This window comes from Littorina saxatilis, linkage group LG1 (genome assembly GCF_037325665.1).
Source record: "Littorina saxatilis isolate snail1 linkage group LG1, US_GU_Lsax_2.0, whole genome shotgun sequence".
NCBI lineage: Eukaryota > Metazoa > Mollusca > Gastropoda > Littorinimorpha > Littorinidae > Littorina > Littorina saxatilis.
The window spans coordinates 85678359-85705402 of record NC_090245.1 but is presented as its reverse complement, the minus strand read 5'-3'; the positions used below and the strand labels follow the sequence as shown (position 1 = coordinate 85705402).

At 42.4% G+C, this 27044-nt stretch overlaps 1 protein-coding gene across 1 annotated transcript; it reads left to right on the top strand.

Moving 5' to 3' along the window:
• Positions 1-3642: 3642 nt before the first annotated feature.
• On the top strand, positions 3643-19689 carry LOC138950875 (uncharacterized). Its single transcript, XM_070322588.1, has 4 exons — positions 3643-3649; positions 5054-5498; positions 6093-6197; positions 16330-19689. The coding sequence occupies exons 1-4, from the start codon at positions 3643-3645 to the stop codon at positions 16490-16492; spliced, it is 720 nt and encodes a 239-aa protein (XP_070178689.1). The 3' UTR covers positions 16493-19689.
• Positions 19690-27044: the final 7355 nt, after the last annotated feature.

Below are 27044 nucleotides of genomic sequence, written 5' to 3'. Positions count from 1 at the left end.
TGAAATCGTCAGAGAGAATGTAGTTATGATGGGAAATTTAGCTGGGGTAGTCCCTGAACCTTGAAAAGCGGTGGATCCCTCGGGTCACGTCGAAAACCACGCCGAGAAGATCGAAACACGCTACACGGCATCGCAGTGTAAACACCGCCGCCATCTTGGATAACGCGGCGGGCGGTGGGCGAGCATATTCCAAAGCCGCTCGCCGAGTGGCCCCCCACATGCCGACATCATGACCTTACGCGTTCGGCTCAATGCAGCATGCGTAGCTTGACCCACAAAGCTTCCCCAGGCGTTAACGCGAGAAAAAAATAATGTGCTGTAGGTTCTCGTTGAAAGATGCAGAATGTCCACGTTAACTTACTCCGTCATTCCCTCTATCAGTTTCTTTCTACTTTTTCTTATCTTTCTTCTTCTTTTTGACGGGCCTACCTTTTTCCTAGAATGACTGGGTGGCCGAGTGGTAACGCACTTGCGCTCGGAAGCGAGAGGTTGCGAGTTCGACCCTGGGTCAGGGCGTTAGCAATTTTCTCCCCCCCCTTTCCTAACCTAGGTGGTGGGTTCAAGTGCTAGTCTTTCGGATGAGACGAAAAACCGAGGTCCCTTCGTGTACACTACATTGGGGTGTGCACGTTAAAGATCCCACGATTGACAAAAGGGTCTTTCCTGGCAAAATTGTTTAGGCATAGATAAAAATGTCCACCAAAATACCCGTGTGACTTGGAATAATAGGCCGTGAAAAGTAGGATATGCGCCGAAATGGCTGCGATCTGCTGGCCGATGTGAATGCGTGATGTATTGTGTAAAAAAAATTCCATCTCACACGGCATAAATAAATCCCTGCGCCTTGAATATGTGCGCGATATAAATTGCATAAAAAAAATATTAAAAAAATAAAAAATCCCTGCGCTTAGAACTGTACCCACGGAATACGCGCGATATAAGCCTCATATTGATTGATTGATTGATTGATTTCCCCACCACCTTTATTTGTTTGCTTGTGTGGTGGTGGGCTCGTCTGCTAAGCTGTTGCCTGCTGCTCGGCTTTGTTAAATGTTTTCCGCTGTGGCGAGTGAGAATGGCAATCAGCGGCCACAAAGACGGAATATGACAGGATGAAGAAGGCATTAAGAGGAAGAGGCAGGCTAGTGGTTAGCAGGGATATTTATGTACCGTCGCGAAAAACCTACAGCCAACGCCCCTCCGGTTTTAAAGTCTCCGCCTCCCCTTCCTCTATCTAATCGGTTTGTTCTTTGTTTTCAAACAGTCCACTTTCAGAAGAGGATAAGTGTATGTCCATGCGGAGGAACCGTTGGAATTGAAAGGATGGACATTTGTCAATCATTGGCCGTGAAGATAGTTTGTGAGAAAATGTGTGTATTTTTATTTTGTTTTTTTGCTCCATGCAGTTTGTGTCAAACAGTGAGTTAAGTACGTATTTCTTTTAAAGGAGAACTTTTTTTAAATCAAAAACTGCGTCAATTACGATGAACGATATTATGTCTAATATTGGAAACGTCACAATTTCCATAAAACCTGTGCTGACGTCTCGCAGACCTTTTTAAGACCTTTTAAACTTTGACTGCAGCCAAAGATACAGAAAAGATGTTCATTCTCTGATGTTATGGAAATGAAAATAAAAGTATCAATTAGACAAAAGCATGGACAGAATCCAGCTGCACTGCTACGATTCATCGACATTTCTTTTCAATTTTGCGAAAGGGAAATGCTCTTCAGATCGACACCAAAGAGGTAACTCTCTCTCTCTCTCTCTCTCTCTCTCTCTCTCTCTCTCTCTCTCTCTCTCTCTCTCTCTCTCTCTCTTTTGTTTTTGTTTTCTCTCTCTCTCTCTCTTCTCTCTCTCTCTCCTCTCTTTCTTTCTCTATCTCTCTCATTCTTTCTCTCCCTTTCTCTTTCTCTTTCTTTCTGTCTCTCTGTCTCTGTCTCTGTCTCTCTCTCTCTCTCTCTCTCTCTCTCTCTCTCTCTCTCTCTCTCAAATTAAGGCTAGCTAACGCTGATGCAGGTGTTGTTTTTATCTTTGTCTCACACCACATTTGTCACAAAGGGGTAATTAATTTCAGTAGACAACGAGCACGTCGATTAAGTCGTGGTGTATGTTACCACTTTATGAGACACGTGGACCGATAAAGCGTTAATATGTCAGACATGTATGTGATGCAAATACCAAGAGAGGTTTGCTAGAGATACGGACATAGGAACTGCTCTTTGGTTGCATGAATATTCCCCCCCGTCTTTTCATTACCAAAAATAAATCGTAAAGTCTGAAGTTTTGCAGACAATGGAAAAAAAGAGTGTCAAGTTACCGGGAACATATTTTTGTGCATGTGTCTCACGTTTTCTGTAAAATTGCAACAACAGCACAATTTTTTGCCAGCAACAGAAAACAAAACTAACAACGCGAACAAATTACACTGATTATTCCAATCTAAAATGAACTAACAAATTAAGCACACGTTTTTCTTGTTTCAAAAATAAAATGAACGAACTTTGATCATTTCTTTCTGCTTTACAGCTGAAGTAAGTGCTGATTTGGTCTTCTGAGAAAAAAAATATGCTAAAACATCATGCTCGTAATTCTCCTAAATGTGGGTTGTTGTTGTTGGGTTTTGGTTTTTTTTGCTTAACGCCCAGCCGACCAAGAAGGGTCATATCAGGGCGGTCTAAATGTGGGTAACATAACAATTAATAAATAATAAATATAAGATGTTTGGTGGCTCGTTGACAGACCAGCTTTTATGTTGGTCCGAGGGGAGCATATCGTCTTCTGTGTCATCTGTATCGACCAAGGCGATTCAGGGTCCAAAAAGCGCGTGAGAATATATCACGTCATACTTAAATTTCACATAAAAATTCCTGCATGGGTATGATATCCCCAGAGTTTTTATTCATTTTTTCGATAAATGTCTTCAATGACGTCATATCCGGCTTTTTTGTGAAAGTTGGTCAAGCAGTATTCAACGAAGTCCGGACTAGGGGATTGAATTTCAGCTCTGCAGCTCAAAAATTAGTTCATTAGTTTGCTCATAAAAGTTGTCATTAAAATCGAAATGTCACTGACAGATTTAAAAGTGATTGCATCGTATTCTCCATCAAATTCTGAATCTAAAAATATATACATATGTCATGTTTACTCTTAAAATGTGATCACAATTAACGAAAATAGGTTGATTAGTAGCTGCGATTGAAATTTAAGAAATCGATCCAAAAACGAATTCAACTTATTCTTTATCATTTCCTGATTCCAAAAACATATAGATATGATATGTTGTATTCAAAACAAGCTCAGACAGTTAAAAAGAGTACAGAAAAGCGCGCTTTCCTGCTTAGCGCAATACGCCACCGCGCTATTCTGGCTTGTCAATTTCACTTCGTTTTGCACGTGAAAAATGGGCGATTTCCTCCTCGCGGGGATTGACGAAGCCGTCTTGTCTTACGCGACTTGTTTATTCATTGTGTTTCACGTACTTGAACAATGTGTGATCCTCTCATGAATCCGTGTTGTCGAACCACGCACCAGTCTTCGTGAAGATATATGTGGTGTTTTGCTTTTGTAAATCACATCAAGTGTGTATGCAGATATTTGTGATATTTGTGTTGGTGCTTCATCGGGTAGTCTTTAAATACATGTGCAGTAAGTTTTGTGGCCGTTGTCGTGTAACTGCAAATGTACGCACATAGACTGAACGATAACCCCCCCTCTCTCTCTCTCTCTCTCTCTCTCTCTCTCTCTCTCACTCTCTCCCTTCTTTTTTACATTTAGTCAAGTTTTGACTAAATGTTTTAACATAGAGGGGGAATCGAGACGAGGGTCGTGGTGTATATGTGTGTGTGTGTGCCGGTGTGTGTGTGTGTGTGTGTCTGTGTCTGTGTCTGTGTGTCTGTGTGTGTGTGTCTGTGTCTGTGTGTCTGTGTCTGTGTGTCTGTGTGTGTGTAGAGCGATTCAGACTAAACTACTGGACCAATTTGACATGAGAGTTCCTGGGAATGATATCCCCGGACGTTTTTTTTAATTTTTTCGATAAATACCTTTGAAGACATCATATCCGGCTTTTTGTAAAAGTTCACACCCTCATTTTTCAATCAAATTGATTGAAATTTTGGCAAAGCAATCTTCGACGAAGGCCGGACTTTGGTATTGCATTTCAGGTTGGTGGCTTAAAAAATAATTGATGAATTTGGTCATTAAAAATCGGAAACTTGTCATTAAAAATTTTTTTTTAAATGATTCAAAAACAATTTCATCTTATTCTTCGTCATTTTCTGATTCCAAAAACATATACATATGTTATATTTGGATTAAAAACAAGCTCTGAAAATTAAAAATATAAAAATTATGATTACAATTATTTGTCCGAAATCGATTTAGAAACAATTTCATGTTATTCCTTGTCGGTCCCTGATTCCAAAAACATATAGATATGATATGTTTGGATTAAAAACAAACTCAGTACGCTAAAAAGAATAGAGATACAGAAAAGCGTGTTATCCTGCTCAGCGCGACCATTACCGCACTATTCTGGCTTGTCGATTTCACTGCCTTTGCCACGAGCGGTGGACTGACGAAACTACGAGTATGCGGTCTTGGTGAAAAAATACAGTGCGTTCAGTTTCATTCTGTGAGTTCGACAGCTTGACTAAATGTTGTTATTTCGCCTTACGCGACTTGTTCTCATGTCCGATAAGTAGGGTCTAATCTTCCATTTGAACTGATTCGCCCATCCCGCCAACAGACTGACATTCATATTCGAAATTGGAAATTTGTTTTAACTTCAGCGCTTTGAACCTGGTAGGTGGCCCTCCGAAGCCTGCAGACCCCGCCTCTTAGTATTTACAATATTTGCCAGTCCAGCCTGTGCGTTCAAGTAACGACTGACCACTGCTGTACAGTCTTGAGACTAAGTGTTACTGTCTGGCATCTGCCTCCAGAGTCCCAGAAAAATGTCCCTCTTTCTTTTTGCTGCGATGCCCGCAGAATCCCTCCATTGATACGGTGGTGCTCTCAGTCACCTTAAACCTTGCCTGTGTGTGTTTTCAGCTTGCCGCAAGGTGCTGGTCATCCTCTCCCTCCCTCTCTTCCTCCTCCACCTGTTCTGGACGCCAGGCGTCAGAGGCAACCACAACAAATGGTGGACGTGCAACGACGCATGCGCGAGATGCGCGCGCCGCGTGATGCCAATGGAGGAGATGATCACGCAGCTGTATCCGGGTCTCTTCAGCACCGTTCCACCAGCCAACGCCGTCCCTTTGCCGGAATTCATCGGAGGCATTGACCTGCCCGTCAACGCTTCCAGGGGGAATTACTCTGTGGACAGCGGAAGTGCAACGATGCCAGGCGCAGGCGCGCCAAACAGAGGAAGCGTTTCTGGAGTGAAAGGCTCCGCTGTATTTGTTGACAGTATTTCTAACCGGCCCATTTTCCACAATGAAAATCCTGTTATTTCTTCGGAACCAACCCCTGGAGGTTTCGGATGCTGTGAGACGTGGGTGACGTTTTTGTTTTTAGCTGTCTTTGTCGAGCGAGTTTGTTTTGTAGCGCTTTTGCTTTTAATAGCGGGAGAAAAGCGACGTTCTCGCAGTCTGTGTGAGTGATTTGGGCGTAAGAATATATAAACATGCAGGTTATTTTATACAGCATCAATTGAGCAAGACAATATTCACTGGCTCTTCAATATTATAAAGAGCACAAACATTCATTATACATAGCTGTTTTCGCACTTTCTGTTTGTAGATCTAGTTTGCGCACCTAAATCGGATAGCTAAGCGACTTCTCGCGTTAACTGATAGTGAGATAAAAAGTGTTTTGTGTTTTTTTAGTTTAAATTCGGAATGTTAGAATTTGTTTTTTTTCCCTATCTCTCAATGTATCTCGCAATATTCTTCTTTAGTCCCATTCTTGCATATATCTGTTTGGCAAGAGAAAATTACTGTGTGTGTTTGTGTGTGTGTGTGTGCGTGCGTGGGTGTGCGTGGGTGTGTATGTGTATGTGTGGGCATCTGTGATATGTTCCATCGGAAAATTACTGTCAAACAAATACTGTTTAAACCAATATTAAAACAATGTAATTTATTTTCAGCGTCATGGAATACGGAACTCCACCGAATGTAACCATCGCTGGAAAAGTATACAAAGTCGTGCATCTACGGCATATGTTCCAGTTCATTCCCATAGGCAGATGCAAGTAAGTTGTTTTGGTGAATTTTACTATGCTCTCTCTCTCTCTCTCTCTCTCTCTCTCTCTCTCTCTCTCTCTCTCTCTCTCTCTCTCTCTCTCTCTCTCTCTCTCTCTCTCTCTCTCTCTCTCTCTCTCTCTCTCTCTCTCTCTCTCTCTCACTTTACGACACGGCATGTTTGACACCCACAGATTATCCTTCGCCTTTTCGCGTACCATTTTCATTCTTAAACCCATGCTTGAGGTTGTTCATCATTCCTGTTCTCTGCCATTCAAATCGCCAGCAGAATCATTTTTCCGTCAAAGTTAACATCTTTGGTATCGGGAAACTTCCTGATCATACTGTTTGATACGAACTCTAAAATTAATCCCTCAGTACAGTATTTAAGCAGTCCCAAAACCTTAGCCATGCTGACTCGACAAGTTTTTTTGAAAGGGTTTTTCTATGACGTCAAAATACATGTTAATTTCTGTTGTGACGGCTCGAAGACATATGATCCCTAGTCATTCCAAAGCAAAATCTTGAGGTAAAAGCACTGATGAACATGTCTTCTCACACACTGTATCCTACAACATGAGAGGAAGTGTACTCGTGTAGACAACTGTTGAAGTGGGCTGGGCATGCAGACAACCGTGGGGTGTTGGGGTGGAGTAGCGTGGAATTTAAGCCTCATAGTCTATCAAGAGTGTGGGTTGCCTAACACATGGACCGGTGTAACACGAGAAAATTACTCCCACGAGATTTTTACTCCGGAATAAACATTTCGTACGAAAAAGTTACTCCCTTTACGAAAAAAGCACTCCCCCATTGCACGAGAAAATTACTCCCCAAGACAGGTGAGTTCCGAGTAAACATTTCGTTCAAAAATGTTACTCCCCTGACGAATAAATAACGAATAAATTACTTCACCCCAACACGAGCAATTTAACTTCCCATGCCAGGTGTACGAAATTTTTACTCCCTTGTCCCCTGTTAGTCTTGGTGGTGGAAGGGGTGGAGGGAGGGTAGCGCGACATTCGTTTGCGCGAGATCACATACTGGCATTATCCCTTCGCCCGCATCCCATTTTCGCGTACGAGATTTTTACTGGAAGTAAAAAAAAATGGGGAGTAAAAATTTCGTGGAGGGAGTAATTTTTTCGTGCCTTGGGGAGTTCTTTTCTCGTACGAAAAATTTACTCGGAGTAAGAATTTCGTACGAAATTTTTACTCCGGAGTAAATTTTTCGTGGAGTAAATATTTCGTGTTACACCGGCTCTTAATATGAACCACCCCCTGTTCTGACAAACTAACAGTGCTATCGCGCTCAAAACAATTTCATTCGCAGTATTTACCCTCTCTTGGTGACTTGGAGGTGTCAAAAAAGTTTCTTTTTTAGTTCACATGGCGGCACCACATATTATATCAGATCTGCCCTGCCGATTACCGTGGGATAAGATCACCCCACCCCACCCAACCGCACACTTGGACACACCCTAACAATCAACAGCATGGGCGATCTTTGTGCAGAGTCGGACATTGTTTATGAAACCCTTTCTTAATGGGCGGTAATAGTGTCAAATTGTGAAGTTAAATCATCATCAAATCTTCCGCACAGGAAGCATCCAGGCTGTGGACGTTTGGTATGCGTCCAGGTGGAGCATGATCTGATCTAAGATGATGAGCTGAGCTGTTTTCACGGGAAGGACTGTATTTAAAGAAAGAAAGAGATAGAGAGAGCGAGAGAGACAGAGACAGACAGACACAGAGAGACAGAGAGAGACAGAGAGAGACAGAGGGAGAGACAGACAGACAAACAGACAGAAAGAGAGACAGAGACAGACAGAGAGACAGACAGACACAGAGAGACAGAGACAGACAGAGAGAAAGACAGAGAGAGAGACAGAGACAGACAGACAGACAGACAGACAGAAAGAGACAGAGAGACAGAGACAGAGGGAGAGAGACAGACAGACAGACAGAGAGAGACAGAGGGACAGAGGGAGAGAGACAGAGACAGACAGACACAGAGAGACAGAGGGAGAGACAGACAGACAAACAGACAGAAAGAGACAGAAAGAGAGAGCGAGAGACAGAGACAGACACAGAGACAGACAGACACAGAGAGACAGAGACAGACAGAGAGAAAGACAGAGAGAGAGACAGAGACAGACAGACAGACAGACAGACAGAGGCAGACAGAAAGACAGAGACAGAGAGACAGAGACAGAGGGAGAGAGACAGACAGACAGAGAGACAAACAGACAGAAAAAGAGACAGAGGGAGAGGGACAGAGACAGAGAGACAGACAGACAGACAGACAGAGAGAAACAGAGACAGAGGGAGAGAGACAGAGACAGACAGAGAGACAGAGAGAGAAACAGACAGACAAACAGACAGAAAGAGACACAGAGAGAGAGACACACACACACACAGACAGAGACTGGGAGACCAAAGGAAAAGAGAAGAGTGGGATGAGGGGGGGGGGGGGGGTGAGGTCGGAAGAGAGTAAAAGGGCGGATTATGTAAACTATGTTCAGAGAGATTGGAGACAGATTTAGGGGCTGGGTAGCGGAGGAGTGAGGTGGGGTGGAGGATATAGAAACAATAATAAGGGTAGGGGGGGGGGGGGATCGGAGAGGAACAGACGAGGATAAGCCAGAAGTCAAGCAGCGCACGTCGAGGCAAAAGCGAGGGGCGACGCGACAACATGACGTGGAGAGTGATAGTGACAAGCGTGGTGTGGCACATCTGGAGTTGGACACCTTGTCCACACTGATGAGAGAGTGATGATCTTTTTATGTCGTCCCCGCCGAGCACCGGGGCTTTTGCTGGCTAAGCGCCAGGAATCTAAATGGCCGCTTTACCGAGCAGCCGGAATTCTGATCATGGCGGACTGTTTAAGACCGTACTGACGCCCTTTTTCATATGTGGCCAAATGGTTAAGATCTGAGATACGTGGCAACAAAACATGTCCCTAATTGGCATTTACTTCCTCTCAGTATGTTTAGTCTGAATTTCATCATGGTTAAGGTCGTCTGATGCTCTGTTTCGACCTGCCTGCCGATCTGACTTTAAACATCAGCCTTGGTACCCTTTGCTGTGGTGTTTTCAGCTTGACGGAAGGGTTAGGTGCTTTTTTAACAAAACGACCCAAACGTCTGCGATAAATACTGGCAACTGTTGGAGAGTTTAAAAGACTTCCGGTAGAGTGTATTTCAAGGCCATCCTTCTTATCCAATCCCTCGTCCAGTTTAGACTGAATAATGAATCAGTTGTATTGCACTCTTTAAGCACGTGCACTTTAACGTGCCTCCTTGGGTTGCAACAAGTCAACATTTGTTGTCCTAACTTTCAGATGCAGTACCTGCAATGCTAAAAGATACACACATTTGCAAATTATGAACGAAAAAACGTTACAATCTGTGGCTAATATGCGCTCAGCACTGACGTGCACATGAGCGGTACCTCCTGCGGTCAATGCACAAAACGTTTCTGACAAGGTAACCCCATTATCAACGCAAGGGTCAAACTTCAGCTGAGCTTTCAGAATGCACGGTCTGTTGTCTGGAAGGCCTTGACATGCTCATTGTGTCTAGGAAAGAGGGTGGGGCGCCTAAAAAATATATATTCCCCAGACGTCTTGTTCAGATTTATGCCTTAAAGCTTGTCTTTTTTCGTGACAAATGAAACGTGAAAAGTGAATGTGGCTTCACATTTATCTTGTCTTATGTAATGTACTGCTTTCACGTTGAAACAGCTGCAGATATGAAAAAGTTTTCTTCTCTCTCTCTCTTTTCTGGAAAGGAGGGTTTTGTAGGCAGATCTGCCTTTAAACTTTATGTACCGAAAAAGAAAGTGTACACAATAATAATGTGTTGTGCACTTGGATGCAAACGTGAAGTCCTCGCATGCATCATGTCACGTCACCGTGCCTAATTATAGGGCTCCTATCATTGGAGCTGTCATTCCGTGCCTAATTTTAGCCCACAGCTAACCCAGACTGTGACCCCTGTGCACAAAAATATCTGTTCATTTTCACACAAGGCGATGTATTTTGGAGGGAAAGGAGTCAGGAAAGAGAGAATGCTTTATGTCCTACAGGCTAAATATTTCGCCTCTTAAGGACAAGATATGGGTTATATGATTCAAGTTGTACGCCCTCACGGCTTTTGACGAGATACACAAGTGTATGCGTGTTTAGGTGGTATCAGCCATCTGCACTTATGGCAGAATGACCAAGATCTTTTACGTGCTATTGTGGTGACACGGGGGTGGGACATGGCTTCCGTCCCTGGGTCTGCACATAAAGTTGACCCGTGTCCGTCCCGGCCCGAATTCGAACCTGCGACCCTCTGATCACAAGTCCAGTGCTCTATTAACTGAGCTACCAGGCCCCCAAAGGAGTCAGTTTTGTGTAGTTAAATTAAATGACATATGTAACGGATAAGTGGCTATGTAAGAAGACGAAGAAAAAGTAGGCGAAGAAGATTGTTCTGATGTTTATAGCAAGGCATCACTACTTTCCTTCCCTAACATACCCAAACGCGCGCAAAAAGATCACTCAAAGTTTAAAGAGAACAGAATGTAGTTCCTCAAAACCAAATACCTTTTTAAACAGTCATAGTTGAAGGCAGTCATGGCGATTTGCTTGGGTAAACGAAACAATTTGCTTTCAACGAATAATTTGCTCAAAGAACAACAGCTGACAGAGATTGAGATAGGCATAATCCTGTAAGAGAGGGCAGAGACAGACAGAGAGAGAGAGAGAGAGAGAGAGAGAGAGAGAGAGAGAGAGAGAGAGAGAGAGAGAGAGAGAGAGAGTGTGTGCGTGTGTGTGTGTGTGTGTGTGCGTGTGTGTGTAGGTGTGTGTGTGCGTGTAGGTGTGTATGTTGTGTGTGTGTGTGTGTGTGTGTGAGTGAGTGAAAGGGAGAGACAGTGAGAGAGTTAAAATGACTTATGCGCCAATGCCCACAGACTGACAGGTATACATTAAGGTGAACAGAAGAAGACGCGGGATTCGTGTGTGTGTGTGTGTTGGGGGGGGGGGGGGGGGGCGGTCAAAGGAAAAAATAATGACTTTCACTATTTTCAGCAGATAATGAAAGAGCCAGAAGAAGAATTGGGGGGGGGGGGGGTGCTTGCATAAATGTCATCTGCCTGACAAACAGAAAAAGGAGATAACTGGGGATGGATGAATTACTTGCACGAGTGTGAATAGACAGCCAAGAGACTAAAACAAAAATAGAGGGGGGGGGGGGGGAGGATTAAGAATTTTTTAACAGACTGGGGGCGGAGAGGGGGGCCTTACAATTATCTTAACAGACAGGCAGGCAAAAACAACCAGGCAAAGAAAGAGAGAGAGAGATAGAGAGAGAGAGATAGAGAGAGAGAGACACAGAGAGAGAGACAGAGAGAGAGAGACGCTTTGACAGAGAGTGTTTGAGAGAGGAATGATGGAGGTGAATGACTTGCACTATCGTCAACAGATAAGAAGACAAGCAAACAGACACACGAAGACGGGGGAAAAAAAAGAACATGCATCGAGTCTTATCGTTGTTTTTGCGGTCGGCGTGTTTTTTGTGAATGTGACGGAGGATTGCAATGGGAGTAGGTGTCACGGAGCCTTGTCATTGCTGCCCTTTCTACAGACAACTCTCACCTCGCCCTTTTGTTTTACAAGACACCCAGCAGTCAAACAGCTTGCCAGCACTGTGTCTTACAGTCTTTGTAACAAGGCGGGGAGCCGCGCATTCCACCAATAGTTTGGCTGCCATTCTGTCACGTGATGTCCTTTGACGTCATAATGTCCGGGGCGCTAATCATATTGTGTTGTCGTGCAAATGGCGTTTCCTTCCTTCTGACGTCATTATTTTGTGTCGATTTGAATATTTTATTTTATTTTTCGTACACCGTCGCTCCCTCTCTCCATCCGTCAATACTTATTTCTTTTTTATGTATTTTGTATCATCAGCATCATTCTTTTGCACGCTGGCAAATATGAATTTCAAATATGTTCGCTCGTTAAAACCTATTCTTGACTTTTGAAACGAACGTTCTCCCAACCAGACAAGTAATTGAGGCCGGACAAGTTATAATCTAAGGTGATTTACCAATATGACACGTTGGTGTGGGACAACAATGCTTAGTGCTACAAACAAAAGGACATGCAGTAAATGTCTCTTCTGCTTCCCTCACAATTGTTATGTGCTATCATGCAAATTGCGTGTCCTTAATTCTGACGTCACGAGACTGTGTCGCTTTGATTTGAATAGTATGAGTTGTGTGTGTGTGTGTGTGTGTGTGTGTGTGTGTGTGTGTGTGTGTGTGTGTGTGTGTGTGTGTGTGTGTGTGTGTGTGTCAGTACAGCTCTTCTTCTTCTTCTTCTTCTTCTTCTTCTTCTTCTTCTTCTTCTTCTTCTTCTTCTCCTTCTCCTCTCTCTCTCTCTCTCTTTCTCTCTCTCGTCCCTTAGTCCCTCTTCAGGCGATGGCTAAATAAAACATTTGTTAGCTTATACCGTAACTCTCGGAAATTACGATTTTTTCTTATCGTTTCTTTCCAAAGTGGTTAACCCAATTCCTTTTATGTTTATCAAAATCTAAAACCATTTTTTCTTTCTACGTTAGCTAGCAAAAAGTTCAAATGTGTCGGCTCGCGAAGACCGAGCCTTGTGACACCAACATCCTCGCAACCAGCAGAGTTATTGAGACAAAAACCACAGCTGGACAAGGCATAATCTAAGGTCATTTACAAACATGACACGTGGAGCTGTGAGACGGGAATGTCATGCTTTATCCGCCAAATGGCGGTATGTCTCTTGTACTGGCCTTGCCGCGCATGGCCTTGCGGCTTGCAACGGAGTTTTTGACGAATCCAGATGGATAGTTGGCCACACAGATTCGGTTGTTGGGTATGCAGAAATCTAATAATTGTGTTTATGCCAAGTGCCATGTAGAAGGGATAAGTTGAAATAATTTGATTATGGATTTCAGACTAAGTAACGTCAGATTGTTTTATGAAATGCATGCGGTTAGTTTCCGTTTTGTTGTTCTGTGCTGCTGAAAAGGATGAGGCTCATGGATAAAAACAACCTCTGAAGTCACATTTTTTATGCGCTCCGTCTCACCCTTAGGTTAATGTACAAAATACTGAACATGGCAACTCTAAAGTTAGCAGGATAATCGTCGTAGATTGTTTTCTATTGGCGCTTTGTTTGGTTTTTAATTCTGTCTTGCGTTCTCAGTACAAAACTCCGCGAACCCCTGTTCAGAGCAGAATGTTGTCAAAACGCTGAGGACCCAGCTTGCATCATCACGTTATGGTTGCCTTGGGACAGTGCTCAGCAAAACAAGTGCGTCCTCCCTTCTAATTTAATTACTGCAAAGGCCACACTGTTTTGAAGGTAATCAAGATGCCGCTGTGATTCACTCGCCATGAAAAATGCGAGTGTCACAAATGACGCCCACACGCTGTGTATGTGTCGCTGATGGCAGGTCATGCGCCATATTTCACGTGTAATCGGACAGGTCATAGACCATTTATCCTGGACCGCCAACTAGCTCTCTCTCCGCTCTTTCTCTCTATTACGAGGTAGCGGCCTCTCGCATTTATCATTAGGAACCTACGCTTACATGGCCTTTCAGAAATCAGGGGGATGTCATATCCGGTGTCGATTGTAAACATGGACGAAGTTGCCGAGGTAAGTTCTGAAAATGCTAAAATAAACTCAGCAAAAGTGCATATGGAACATGTTTTTCGATGAGTTTTGTTAAGTTTAGTTTGGAGTTTTGGAAAATCCAGTTCATTGTCACCTCCCATTGTCACAAATAACTGGAGCGTGCTTTCTTTTCACTGTCTTCGAATCGCTGGCCTTTCAAACCGGACGCTAAGCGCCCCTGAAAGTCGAGCGTCGTAACCTCGAAGGGTCACGTGACGAGTTGGCGGTCCAGGCTATTTGGTCTATGGACAGGTGAACCGCGAGGTGACCCCAATAGGTACAGCTGCTATGACCCCAATGGACACAGACGTCCTTGCAAACAATATTAACGGACGCTGTGAATAAATGAATGCTGTGATGTCATCGTGTCTGTGGTCTGAACGACGGCGAGAGACTTGACATCAGTGATAGATGACGACGATCTGGGTTGCAAAAGGGCCTGACATTTACGATACGGGACGAATTGCAATCGCAATCTCTGTAATCTGATCTGCATCATTGATACGACAATAGACAAGTTCAAGTTCAAGTTGTATTAGTCTATAACCCATGGGGGCATTTTTAACAATACATACAATCAATACAATCATGATACATGCTAATATAGCAGGGCCGGACCCAGGGGGGGGGGGTTCCAGGGGTTCCGGAACCCCACCCCTGGAAAACGCATGTACCTTGCTTTGAGTGTTGTTGGTTTTTTTACTAGTTTTAGCACCAAAACAATGCTGCTCTTAACCCTCAAAACAAGGCCCAGAATGCACCAGATTGCACAGATTTTAACCGTTTTTCAAAAATTTTCCGGGGGAGCATGCCCCCGGACCCCCCTAGTTCGCGCGCCTGCTCCGCAGGCGCGCGCTTGTGGCTTCGCCACTTTGGCGCTGATTTGCCCCCCCAAAAAAGGAGGAACCCCCCCCCCCTTACAACTCATTTGGTCCGGCCCTGTATAGTAAATAAAAAAATAAAAACAATTATGAAAAACTGTTACAAATTCTATTAATAAAGTCCAAAATATTCTTTAGCAATTTCTTTTTCTTAGTAGCAAACAACTTTTTAAATTTAAGTGCATTAGGTTTTTTCCAATAGTAAGGTGGTAACAACTCAGCTCTTTCTTCTTTGAAAAAATCACAGACAAATAAATAATGGAATTCCGACATCACCTATGTCTTGTGATACACATTTGGTGCAAGTTCTTTCTGACCTCGGGATGTCAAGATAACGTTCTTTCTGTACAGGCAAATTGTTGTTTAATGTTCTAAACTTCATCATTGAAACACATTGCTGATATGGCAGGTGTGTGACATAGTCTTCACATGCAAAAATATCGTTAAACATTCGATAATTTCAAAACATTTTTTTTCCTCCAATTTCTGTAAACCATTTATGGATATACTGGTCATACAAGCTTCTTTTTACTTTCTTTTTAAACCATGCGCTTGAGTATTGAACATTTTCTTGAAAAGTCCAAAGGCCAGACGATTTTCGGAAATAACTCTGTCGGGTTTGCAAGGGTTTTGAAAGAGGGAATACCCTTGCTTTTAATGAGACAAATTCAAGCAGTATGTAAGAAATGTTAAGTCCTTTGTACTGGAAACTTGCATTCTCCTTGTAAGGTAATATATTGTACTACGTTGCAAGCCCCTGCAGCAAATTTTTGATTAGTGCTTTTGTGAACAAGAAACAATTGACAAGTGGCTCTATCCCATCTCCCTCCTTTCCCCGTCGCGATATAACCTTCGTGGTTGAAAACGACGTTAAACACCAAATAAAGAAAGAATGAGACAAATAACTCACACGTGTTTCCTGTACACATGTTTCAGACACACACCCTCACTAGTGACTAGCCTTTAAGGGAAATTAAACTTTCCCACGTGATCCATACAAACCCGACAGGGATATTTCCGGAATTCATCTATTTCGATGTCTCTGTGGTGGGATTTAAAAATATATCTCATATAGGTGATGCGGGGTGATTTTGTTCTTTTCCATGTGAACGCAGTAATGATGGGATTCATTTCATGTATCTTAAAGAATTACATGCCCAGTAATGACGTCATGAGACATTGCCCTTTTTTTGAATTGCTGAAAATACACGAAGGAAGCTTTTCCCAAAACTTTCATAAAATAAATAAGGCTGGAGTTTTTCCTTTTTTTTTCGGGGGTTCGGCAACTCTTAGGGGAGAGTTTCCTTCCAAAACCCAGGGCTTACTCTCGCGTGTTAACTTTTTTTTTTAAATCACCTCCTGTGAACCTGGTATTACACAGCAAGCCATGTAGTATTCTCTATATATCACACTCACACAAAACTCATGAATTTCAATGTAACTGATTTGTTCTTTCTTTAATTAACTGTTCTAAAGTGTGTAAAGCCGTGCATTTTCTTGTTCATCATCATTCGAAAAATCGTTTTAGTTAATTAACTCAATATCTCACTGTGTGTTGTTTCAGACCAGGCAGCACGTGCGGCGCAGGACAGTGTGTGGACCAGTTCCGTGCACACTGGGTGTTGGTCTACAACAGCACTAGACCCGTGCAAGGCGCAGCTCCCGTCAGCTTTGCTCCCATCGAGGTGCCCTCCCACTGCGAGTGTTTGAACGTCGGCCATCCTTGAAGAAACAAAAACTTTGTGTGACTTGTGCGAATTTTTCATTGGTGTGGCTGTTCCAATGTTCAACGCTTCTGATAGGAAAGCATCGTCGTTTTTGTAGCGAAATGCTTACTGTGTAGGGTTTGAACGTCGGCCATCACTGAAGAAAAATAAAACCTTGTATGATTTGTGCGAATTTGTAATAGGTATGGCAGTTTCAATATTCAACGCTTCTGATGGCAAAGCATCGTCGTTTTTGTAGCGAAATGCTTACCGTGTAGGGTTTGAACGTCGGCCATCACTGAAGAAAAATAAAACCTTGTATGATTTGTGCGAATTTTTAATGGGTGTGGCTGTTTTAATGTTCAACGCTTCTGATGGGAAAGCATCGTCGTTTCTGTAGCGAAACGCTTACCGTGTTGCATGTTACCGAGGGTTTCAACATCGGCCATCTCTGAACAAACATAAAACCTTGAGTGACTGTTCTGACGTTTTCATTGATGTGGCTGACCAAATGTTCATCGCTTCTGATGGGAAAGCATCGTCGTTTCTGTAGTGAAACGCTTACGGTGTTGCATTTTACCGAGGGTTTCAACATCGGCCATCTCTGAACAAACATAAAACCTTGTGTAACTGTTCTGACGTTTTCATTGATGTGGCTGACCAAATGTTCATCGCTTCTGATGAAAAAGCATCGTCGTTGCTGCAGCGAAACGCTTACCGTGTTGCATTTTACCGAGGGTTTCAACATCGGCCATCTCTGAACAAACATAAAACCTTGTGTGACTGTTCTGACGTTTTCATTGATGTGGCTGATGAAAAAGCATCGTCGTTGCTGCAGCGAAACGCTTACCGTGTTGCATTTTACCGAGGGTTTCAACATCGGCCATCTCTGAACAAGCATAAAACCTTGAGTGACTGGTCTGGCGTTTTCATTGATGTGGCTGACCAAATGTTCAATGCTTCTGATGGGAAAGCATCGTCGTTTCTGTAGCGAAACGCTTACCGTGTTGCATTTTACCGAGGGTTTCAACATCGGCCATCTCTGAACAAACATAAAACCTTGAGTGACTGTTCTGACGTTTTCATTGATGTGGCTGACCAAATGTTCAATGCTTCTGATGGTAAAGCATCGTCTTGTCTGTAGCGAGAAGCTTTTCGTTACCATGTTGCCTTTCACTGAGGGTTTGAACATCGGCCATCCGTGAAGACTGGTCTGACAATGTGTGCTTGATCAAATGTCCAACGTTTCTAATGGAAAGCTTTTTTCGTTCCTGTAGCAAAAAGTCTATCGTTTAGCATTTTATCGAGGGTTTAAACGTCGGTCATCCTTGAATACAATCTGGCGTGCCTGCTGTGATTGTGTCATTGCTGTTGCAGACTAAATGTCCAACGCTTTCGATGGGAAGACATCGCTATTGCTGTAGCGTGAAGCTTACGGGAATCCCTTAATAAAAACTGTTGTTTATGATGCGATTCTTTCATTGCTGCGGCTGACCAAATCTTTTTACCGTTTCTGATGGGAAGTTCTCGTCATTGCTGGAGAGAAAAAAGCGTACAGTGTAGCATTTCAACATATGCCATCTGTGAATACAAACAGACGAGACTGCTGTGAACTTTTCATTGCTGTGGCTGACCAAATGTCCAACATTTCCCATAGCGAAAAGTGTACAGTGCAGCCTTTCAGTCAAGGTGTGGGTTTGATGCACATACCTTCCAGACGATGAAGCTAGCTAGGCCATTGCCCTTTAGATGCATGCAGAAGGAAGTTCTGGAGACACCGGCTGTATGATACCTGAGGATACATCGCTTGAAATAAGTGTATTGGCTATGCTATGGCTGTGCATCGTCAGATACAGCGAGCCGCAAAATGACCCTGCTGCTTTTAGTGTCTTCTGAATCAGCTGTTGAGTAAGGGTACAACTTCTACTGTTTTAATGCCGGACAGACGTCTAACTTGCGGACGCCATAAGTTTCAGTGCCTTAGTTGCTTTGTTGTTGTTGTTGTTGTTGTTGTTGTTGTTCTAAGGATCATAGTGTCGATCATGCATGACGTAAACTCCCACTATTTTGCCATCTTTGCTTGAAGTGCTCGCGCTCCTTAATCACACCCCTCCCGTGTAGACGATCCTGTCAGTCATCACAGGGGATCTGACAAGGCTTTTACCTGGGAACCTCTCTTTTAAGTCCCCCCTTCCCCGCCCCCGAATTTAACAATTTAGTTGTCAACAGCCTTCCAACACCCTGTTTTTACATTTAGTCAAGTTTTGACTAAATGTTTTAACATAGAGGGGGGAATCGAGACGAGGGTCGTGGTGTATGTGTGTCTGTCTGTCTGTCTGTCTGTCTTTTCCTGTTGTAGTTATGAATGCTACGCACCCCCCGCGGGTTAGGGAGAAGAATTTACCCGATGCTCCCCAGCATGTCGTAAGAGGCGACTAACGGATTCTGTTTCTCCTTTTACCCTTGTTAAGTGTTTCTTGTATAGAATATAGTCAATGTTTGTAAAGATTTTAGTCAAGCAGTATGTAAGAAATGTTAAGTCCTTTGTACTGGAAACTTGCATTCTCCCAGTAAGGTCATATACAGTGAATGTATTGTACTACGTTGCAAGCCCCTGGAGCAATTTTTTTATTAGTGCTTTTGTGAACAAGAAACAATTAACAAGTGGCTCTATCCCATCCCCCCAATGGTTTGTTTTTTTTGGTTTTGTTTGCTTAACACCCAGCCGACCACGAAGGGCCATATCAGGGCGGTGCTGCTTTGACATATAACGTGCGCCACACACAAGACAGAAGTCGCAGCACAGGCTTCATGTCTCACCCAGTCACATTTTTCTGACACCGGACCAACCAGTCCTAGCACTAACCCCATAATGCCAGACGCCAGGCGGAGCAGCCACTAGATTGCCAATTTTAAAGTCTTAGGTTCGAACCCACGACCTCCCGATCACGGGGCGGACGCCTTACCACTAGGCCAACCGTGCCGGTCCACTCTAAACTGAAGTGTTCCGATTTTGAACACACTTTTTGTATCCCATTTTGAACACAGTGTGACATACTACATAATTCTACTGGCAAAAGTTGCACACATGGTACACTGTGTTCTTTTTTGTTTCTTCTTCTTCGTTCATGGGCTTAGATTCCCACGTTCACTCGTGTTTTTAGCACGAGTGGATTGGTACGTGTATGACCGTTTTTACCCCGCCATTCAGGCAGCCTACGCCGATTTCGGCCGGGGGGGGAGGGGGGGTACACTGTGTTCAAAACTGAACTGATGACAAAAACACAGTATTAACCATGTTGGCAACTGTTGCCAGTAAAATAGTGTACTACATGTCACCCTGTGTCCAAAACTGGTCACAAAAAGTGTCTTCAAACGTGGAACACTTCAGTAGGAGTGAAGTGTTTGATGGTGAACTGTTTCTTTGTTCCTTTCACTGCCGATTGAACACTACCGGTGTGGCAAATCTCACATCTTGTTAGCCACCAGTGTAACTCAAAGTTGAGACATGCTCAGTATCTCATTTGTGAGCATGATAAGTAACCTCAACAACACTGCCAGTGTGTATGTGTGTGTTTGTTGAACACATTGACTTACTCCGTTGTATCCACACTACAGATGTGTTTCATGAATGTTTCGGCAGAAAGCAAATTTGTGTAACTGAAAATAATTGAAGAGAACGTCACATGTCTTGTGGCAAGAGCTTTTATAAACTCCATCTGCAGTCCGATAAACAGTAAATGTCTGTATAATTATAAGTTAATCCGAAATTGTAAATGACATTTTACGAGTCGCAGCTCTGTTCAGGCAAAAATACATGCAAAAAGTCAAATGAACGAAGACAGTTTATTGGTGGAAGCAAACAATTTGTAAAGTAAATGTTCCCATACTTTTTTCGACCAATGTCCCTACGCATTTGTTGCATGTGTTGTATTCGTCTACGTTTTCACGCCTGATGTCAATTTGTGGTTTAAATATGTGTGTATTGTGTCATAGGTTCATGTAATATATTTTAGTTTATACATTTGACATTGAGAAGGCATTTTCCTGCTCAGTGAATTCACTTTACTAACTTTCACGTAACAATTAAAGGCTGTGATTTTTTTTCTTCGAGATGGAATAAGCAATGTCACGAAAGCATGCAAACAATGTCAGTTTTGTGACGCAAGTGTTCACAAACTTTCCTCGAGTCTTTATTTGTCGTGGCTGGGTTGATCTGCTAAATAGAATCAATGTAGGACAGTGATATATACGCGACGGCGAAGGAAAGTACACATTCTTTGTACATTTTGTTTTACGCATGCAAAATCAAAACCACAAAAAAAGCAAAGGCATCCAAAAACATGTATCATAATAGATGCACCCGTTATTATTCTTGAACTTTATAATAATTGGCAAACAATTTAAAATAAAATGCATATATATATTAAAGGGGCAGTCTAGTCGCGTGTTGTCAATAAGAAGCGACTTTTTCAATGTCCGGGGTTCCTGCAGCGAATACAAAAAAGTGCAAAAGCTCAACTGTCCTCATCACTGCTAAGGTCGGCCATAAGCTAACAGCTGCACACCATTACAAGCCCATTACTATTAGCTCCTAGTTCTGAGAAAAATTAATACGCAGGAAAACGTCGTGTACATCCCTTTTCGGGTAAAGTCGTCATGAACAAATTCATGAAAAGAATATAGACAAGCCTTTTTTTATCACGTGCACTATGATTTTGAAATGATACGAACATCGGTGCTGTTTTTTGCAGTAAAGTATTGTGAAAGCAGTACCTTATTTCATGAATATTTTCGGGACCCATTTTACAGCATCTCCTTCACACAAATATCCCTGTGGACATTCTAAATACGTCATGGTTTTTTGTGCACATGGTTGTTTGTTACTTACAAAGTGCATCTACGTCTAGCGAAAAGGCAATACAATAACATTTTGAAAGTAGGGGTTATTAACCGTCACGGACGTTACGGGTATTCCTCGTGAAATGGTAACACCTTAGGAAGACCATGGTTTTTCGCCCACGGGAGCATACTACGAGGAATAAACTGAAGCAGGGCTGTCGGATGACTTCTGAACACTGGAGATTTAAAAAAAGGTTAAAAACAAATCAAACGGTCAATCAAGAGAAAAAAAAAAAGAGAGTTTCTCTTTCTTTGAAAATCGTTTCTTTGTTAATGTGTGTACTTTCTTTTGCTGGAACGTATATAAAACTCAAGAGTTCGCAGAAGGAGTGCCAGCGAGGAAGGATTCAGACGGGACAGATAAACTCACACATGCACACACACATGCACACACACACACACACACACACACACACACACACACATTTACACACGAACAGGCGCGCACGCACGCACGCACACACGCGCAATCACATTTGCGCCAACACACACACGCGCACACCATAATGCACACTGATTTAAAGCCAGTGCCCATTTTAAGATCTCAATGTACATAACGTTTTCATATGTTCATGCCGTGAGAAACGTCTTTGGTTTTCAAATCAGTGTTGTATCTAACTTGCATTTGTTAACATGACACATCCTTTAAAAATTAAAAATTAAAACCACACTCTGATGGCCATCTGCTTGTGACTTACCCTATTGCAACACATCTCAATTGCGCTGTATAAGAATGTGAATGGCTTGTCTATGCTTGGTGTAGAAAGCGTTATAATTCATCCTGCTGATTGAATAATAATAAAAGCTTTAACAATATGTGTGTGTTTGTGTGTGTGTGTGTGCGTGCGTGCGTGCGTGCGTGCGTGCGTGCGTGCGTGCGTGCGTGCGTGCGTACGTGCGTGCGCCCGCGTGCGGGCGCGTGCGGGCGCGTGTGGGTGTGTGTATGTAGTTTTCACATGTATACGTGTGTTTGACTTTTTCTTTGGTTTATTCTTCCGTTGCTTAAAAAGCCATTTACTCAAGAGCCACAAGGTATCTTGTTATCTATCTTATTTGGAATGGTTCTTGGATTATTGCGCCTGAATACAATGTTAAACATGAAGAAGAAAAAAAACCAGGACCCATTCCAAGTTAAGATACATAACAAATTACCATGTAGCTTTTAGTTCTACATGTATTAATAATCCAAGTAATGTCTTGAGGATAAGGATTAGATTGTATATAGTCCTCTCCAACCTGTCACTAAAGACCACCAAAGAGGCCGATCTCTAGAGGTCGTTATAGACATGTGGTCAAAAGAAAATCGTCGGGGATCATTTTAGGTGCCAATGGTCGTTGTGAGCAGGTGGTCGTTATCGCGAGGTTTTCACCAGGACAGGTTCGAATGTATATGCAAGCTTACATACACAACATGGTGGACACATTTGTGGCCTTCGAATGATAAGAGTTGCTGAGATGAGAAAACTGAGGCGTGTCGTAGATTAAAACAAAGGGAGAGAATAATGATCAATGTAAAACGGACGAGCAGAATGTTGACGGGGAAAAAAACCAATCAGTAAATACAAAATGAATGTTTTCCTGGTTCTATTCACCTTCTTCTTGTTCCGTTATCTCTTTCTCCGTCTGATGATCTCTCCTCTTTTACTCTCTCTCTCTCTCTCTCTCTCTCTCTCTCTCTCTCTCTCTCTCTCTCTCTCTCTCTCTCTCTCTCCCCTCTCTCTCTCTCTTTCATCTCTCTCTCTCTCTCTTTCTCTCTTTCTCTTTCCTCTCTCCGTACTAGGCTTTCTTGCTGTATCAGTGATGCCACTCACCAAAGAAAAACTAAAAGCTGCAACATCACCCCACAATGACACCTTCTCCGTTTCGTAAGGCGATAGAAGCCAAACACCAACACTAATCTTCTCCCCCGTGTAGTTTTTTTCGAGGTCATACATAAATGTCGGTGTTTTTTTTAACTAGTTTTGAACTTTAACTAGTTCAAAAATTCACAAAATAAAGCGCTTCCGACTGAACTTTAATTTACAGATTTTAGAATGTTTATTTGGAAAAAATGAATACGTAAAAATCACCAAAGACAACATAAACCAAAGATACATATCGTAATGCTTTTAATGTAAAAACTAATAATTTTGCAGGGCTCCCCTCTGACCTAGAGGGTCCCGGGACCCCCACTTTGAATATTCAAAGGGTCCATGGACCCCCTAAGCGGAGTTTGAGAGGGTCCAAGGTAGTCCAGGGGCCCCAAATGACACTTTTTACAAATTCTGATCACGCATAGTGTGATATTAAGTGTCTTTTATATTGAAATATTCCAAGAGGACATTCAACTTTGGCATGGTAAGTTTATAAAAGTTTAAAGCCCCAGTATGTCTCAAATGGTTTACAAAACGATTTAAATCTTCTTATGAAAAAAGCAGTTCTAACCTTATGGAACTTGTAATAGCATTTAATAGCATTAAAGGAAACAGTTCGTTTGAATTGCTATTTAGCTCGCGTAAACCACACACCAGATTTCGTGGTTTATCTAACCCCTGAGCCATCGTGAACCCGTGTGATCCACTTTCCTTTTCTTTACAATTTAATCGTCAGTTTGTGATTTCAATGCGACTGGCTGTATCTGCAATAGCACGTTATTGTGTACCTCTGATTCTAAAACGCAACAAACGGCTGCGAGTCACACGAACTTATCAGCGGCGGCTGCCTTCAAAGAAAGCAAGCGCTATGCAGAAAAATCGTCTCCTTTGAGACACGATCTTTCGTGAACTGCTTCCGGGCTATCTTTTTTAAAACTTTCAAAACTTCGAATTGTACTGATCTTGTCTTGATGAAAAAAGAAATCTTTTATGATTTAAGAATGTTTGTGTTACAAGCTGTCAATTTATTATTTAGATTCTAAAAGTAAGTTCCAGCGCCAAAACGAGGCGCCTGATTTGCCGATCAGACGGTCCACGAAAATAAATTCTTTGAAAATTGCTCGCTCTTTACCTAGGATGTTCTCAAGCGGTGAGTGTTTAAACGAAAGGGTGTTTGTACTGTGTGTAAAAGCCTGACAGTGTCTGTGATGGTTTACGGGAGGCTTACTGTGCCTTTAATACACAAACCGAAACAGTCACCAAAACCTCGATCTATCCATCTTAAAAGTGGACATACAAAATACACAACATACGAATAGTACTGACACTAATACTGAGTTGTTCATTTTTCGTTTTCCAAGATTCCGCGTAGCAAAATAAACAACAACAACAACAACAAAACAGCCAACAACCACAGATGTGTCTCCATTTTATCATCCTTATCATAATTCGTTATTATTTTTTTGCTATGCATTGTGTTCGTCACTTTTAAAAATCGATACATTGAAGTTCAAGGGAAAGTTTCGTTTCGGAAAAAAGGTCAAACTTTGAAAACAAAAGTGAGAAGGGTGGCCGTTATCGCCTTTAGTTTTCTTTCCAAGCACACATCAAAGGGAAAATAGGGTGTGGTGATTGTTTATAGTCTGTCGTGTTCATTTATTTAATGCCCACGTAAGGATTTGAAAGTGCCATTTTATTTGACGTCGGTGCAGGGGATGCGGTGAAGAGTCATCTGTCTTCCTCTCTGTCTTACGCTGCACTCGTGAGCTGGGTCGTTTGTCATTAAACAAGCCTCTCTCTCTGTCTTTCTCATTCTCTGTCTCTCTCTGTCTCTGTCTGTCTCTGTCTCTGTCTGTCTCTCTCTGTCTCTCTCTGTCTCTGTCTCTCTCTCTCTGTCTCTCTCTCTCTCTCTCTCTCTCTCTCTCTCTCTCTCTTATTTATTTATTCGAATTTTGAATTATTTAGATGTAAGGACAGGTTGTAAGAAAAGGCGTAGCTCGTTCAGTATTCCAATTTATCCTTTATTTCGTGTGAGAGACCACCCATGAGATGAGAATATCGTTCATTTCACTAGTGGGCATATCATGTAAATAAGTGATCCTGTCAAACTAGTCTGGCAGGAACCTGGTTTTCCGCTGCTCATGATGTCAAAGCCACAGAGACAAACGTCATTCTTGAGAGAAAAAATAAATGCGATTGCTGTTCCCCTTGGAAGAGTTTTTAAAATAACACGTCACACTATCATTTGTAGAGTGACGTACGCGTCTCTTTGCTTTGATGTCAAAGAAAGCACGAGGCTTTGGAAGTGATCGAGGTTCCAGAAGAATCGTCTTCAATTTGGAGGCGTCGCCTGCCGGGATGTTTGGAGCTAGAAGCACGCAAGTACAGTGTGTAGGATAAACAGAATCTTCGCACTGACGTATGCGATTCGACGCCGAAGTTGGGGCATTCTTTTTTATCATAATTATTTAGCGATTTAGGGGAAGGGCTCCTAATATGGACCGGCTCCTAATATGGACCACCTCCAGTTCTGACAAACTAGCGGCACTAGAGCGCTCAAAACAATTTTATTCGCTGTATTCACCCTCTCTGGATAACTTGCACATGTCAAAACAGTTGCAGAAACACAAACCTCAAAACCGTGAGGCTTTTTCTCTTTTTTTCACTTTTGGCAGCGTTCACTCTAAATTTGCCGCCTAAAACGGACTCGTTTCTGTCCACAGCCAAAGCTTTTATCACACACAACGTGCTATATATGACAGCTAAGACTGTATTTGTTACATTTTAGCAGTGTTAACCCCGAGTTTCTAATGCACACAAAAAATAATAGCAAAATCTCAAAGTATGTGTGAGTCCCCTAATATGGACCACCTTCAACAAATCGAAGAAAATAAAAGCTAAAGGCTATTTTCATTAATTCATTAAGAAGCTTGCTGAAAATAACCTATAACTAGCCCTCGAGATATCAAAAATACATAACAAATAGTCTTCTTTTCGTGGAAGTTGACGATTTCACTTAATTTCACTATGTTTTTGATAAGCTTCTTTAGTTTCCTGGTGTGCTTCAAATAATGCTCTCATCAACCCAAAACAGATAAATCTAAAGCATCCTAATATGGACCATTTGTGATTTTTTCTGTATTTAATTTTTGCTGAATGTCTATCAAAGCTATTTTACTCTAATTAGGCCTGACGGTTAACATAAGAGAGAAGGACTACCAAACACAAAAGGGAACTTCTTCGCAAGAAAACAAGCTAGTTATCAGCATGAAACAAAAAGCGGTCCATATGAGGGGCCCTTCCCCTACTGTCCACTGTATAATACGTGGAAGGTCATTCCTCCAATTGGACACAAACCAAAATTAATAAGCCTGACTACTTTCCATGCAGAGTGTAATGTTTGTTTAAGTTACTGTCCTTGACACTTTCAGGGGCACGGAGCTCCAAGGGCTTTCAGTCATGACTCAGGCATATTTCCATTTAACATTTTACCCAGTTTCATTGACCTTCTTGCAAGGAGTCGAAAACTAGAACTGTTTACGAATTAATTTCCATCATTTTCCGGGCAGGAAAGCGTTGCCCTCGATCAGGCTCACATCAGGTCCCGCACGTGAACTAATTACGCCAAAAGCCTACATGGAAGTCTATTAGTCTTGGCGATTGTAGGCCTACTTTAATTACGTCAAGACATTGTGTTTGATTACGTGAGAAATTTGCAAAAGATGCTAAGCTTATGTGTGTCCATTTTGGCATACCGCATTCAGCCCCAGAACGTGATCACGGGAGGTGTTGATTACATTTTGTCGGGAGATGCGAGG

Excerpts from the sequence above, each read along its gene's own strand:
- LOC138950875 (XM_070322588.1), top strand. Across the intron at positions 5,499-6,092 it reads GGTTTCGGATGCTGTGAGAC|CGTCATGGAATACGGAACTC; the intron begins GTGGGTGACGTT and ends ATTTATTTTCAG. Across the intron at positions 6,198-16,329 it reads ATTCCCATAGGCAGATGCAA|ACCAGGCAGCACGTGCGGCG; the intron begins GTAAGTTGTTTT and ends GTGTTGTTTCAG.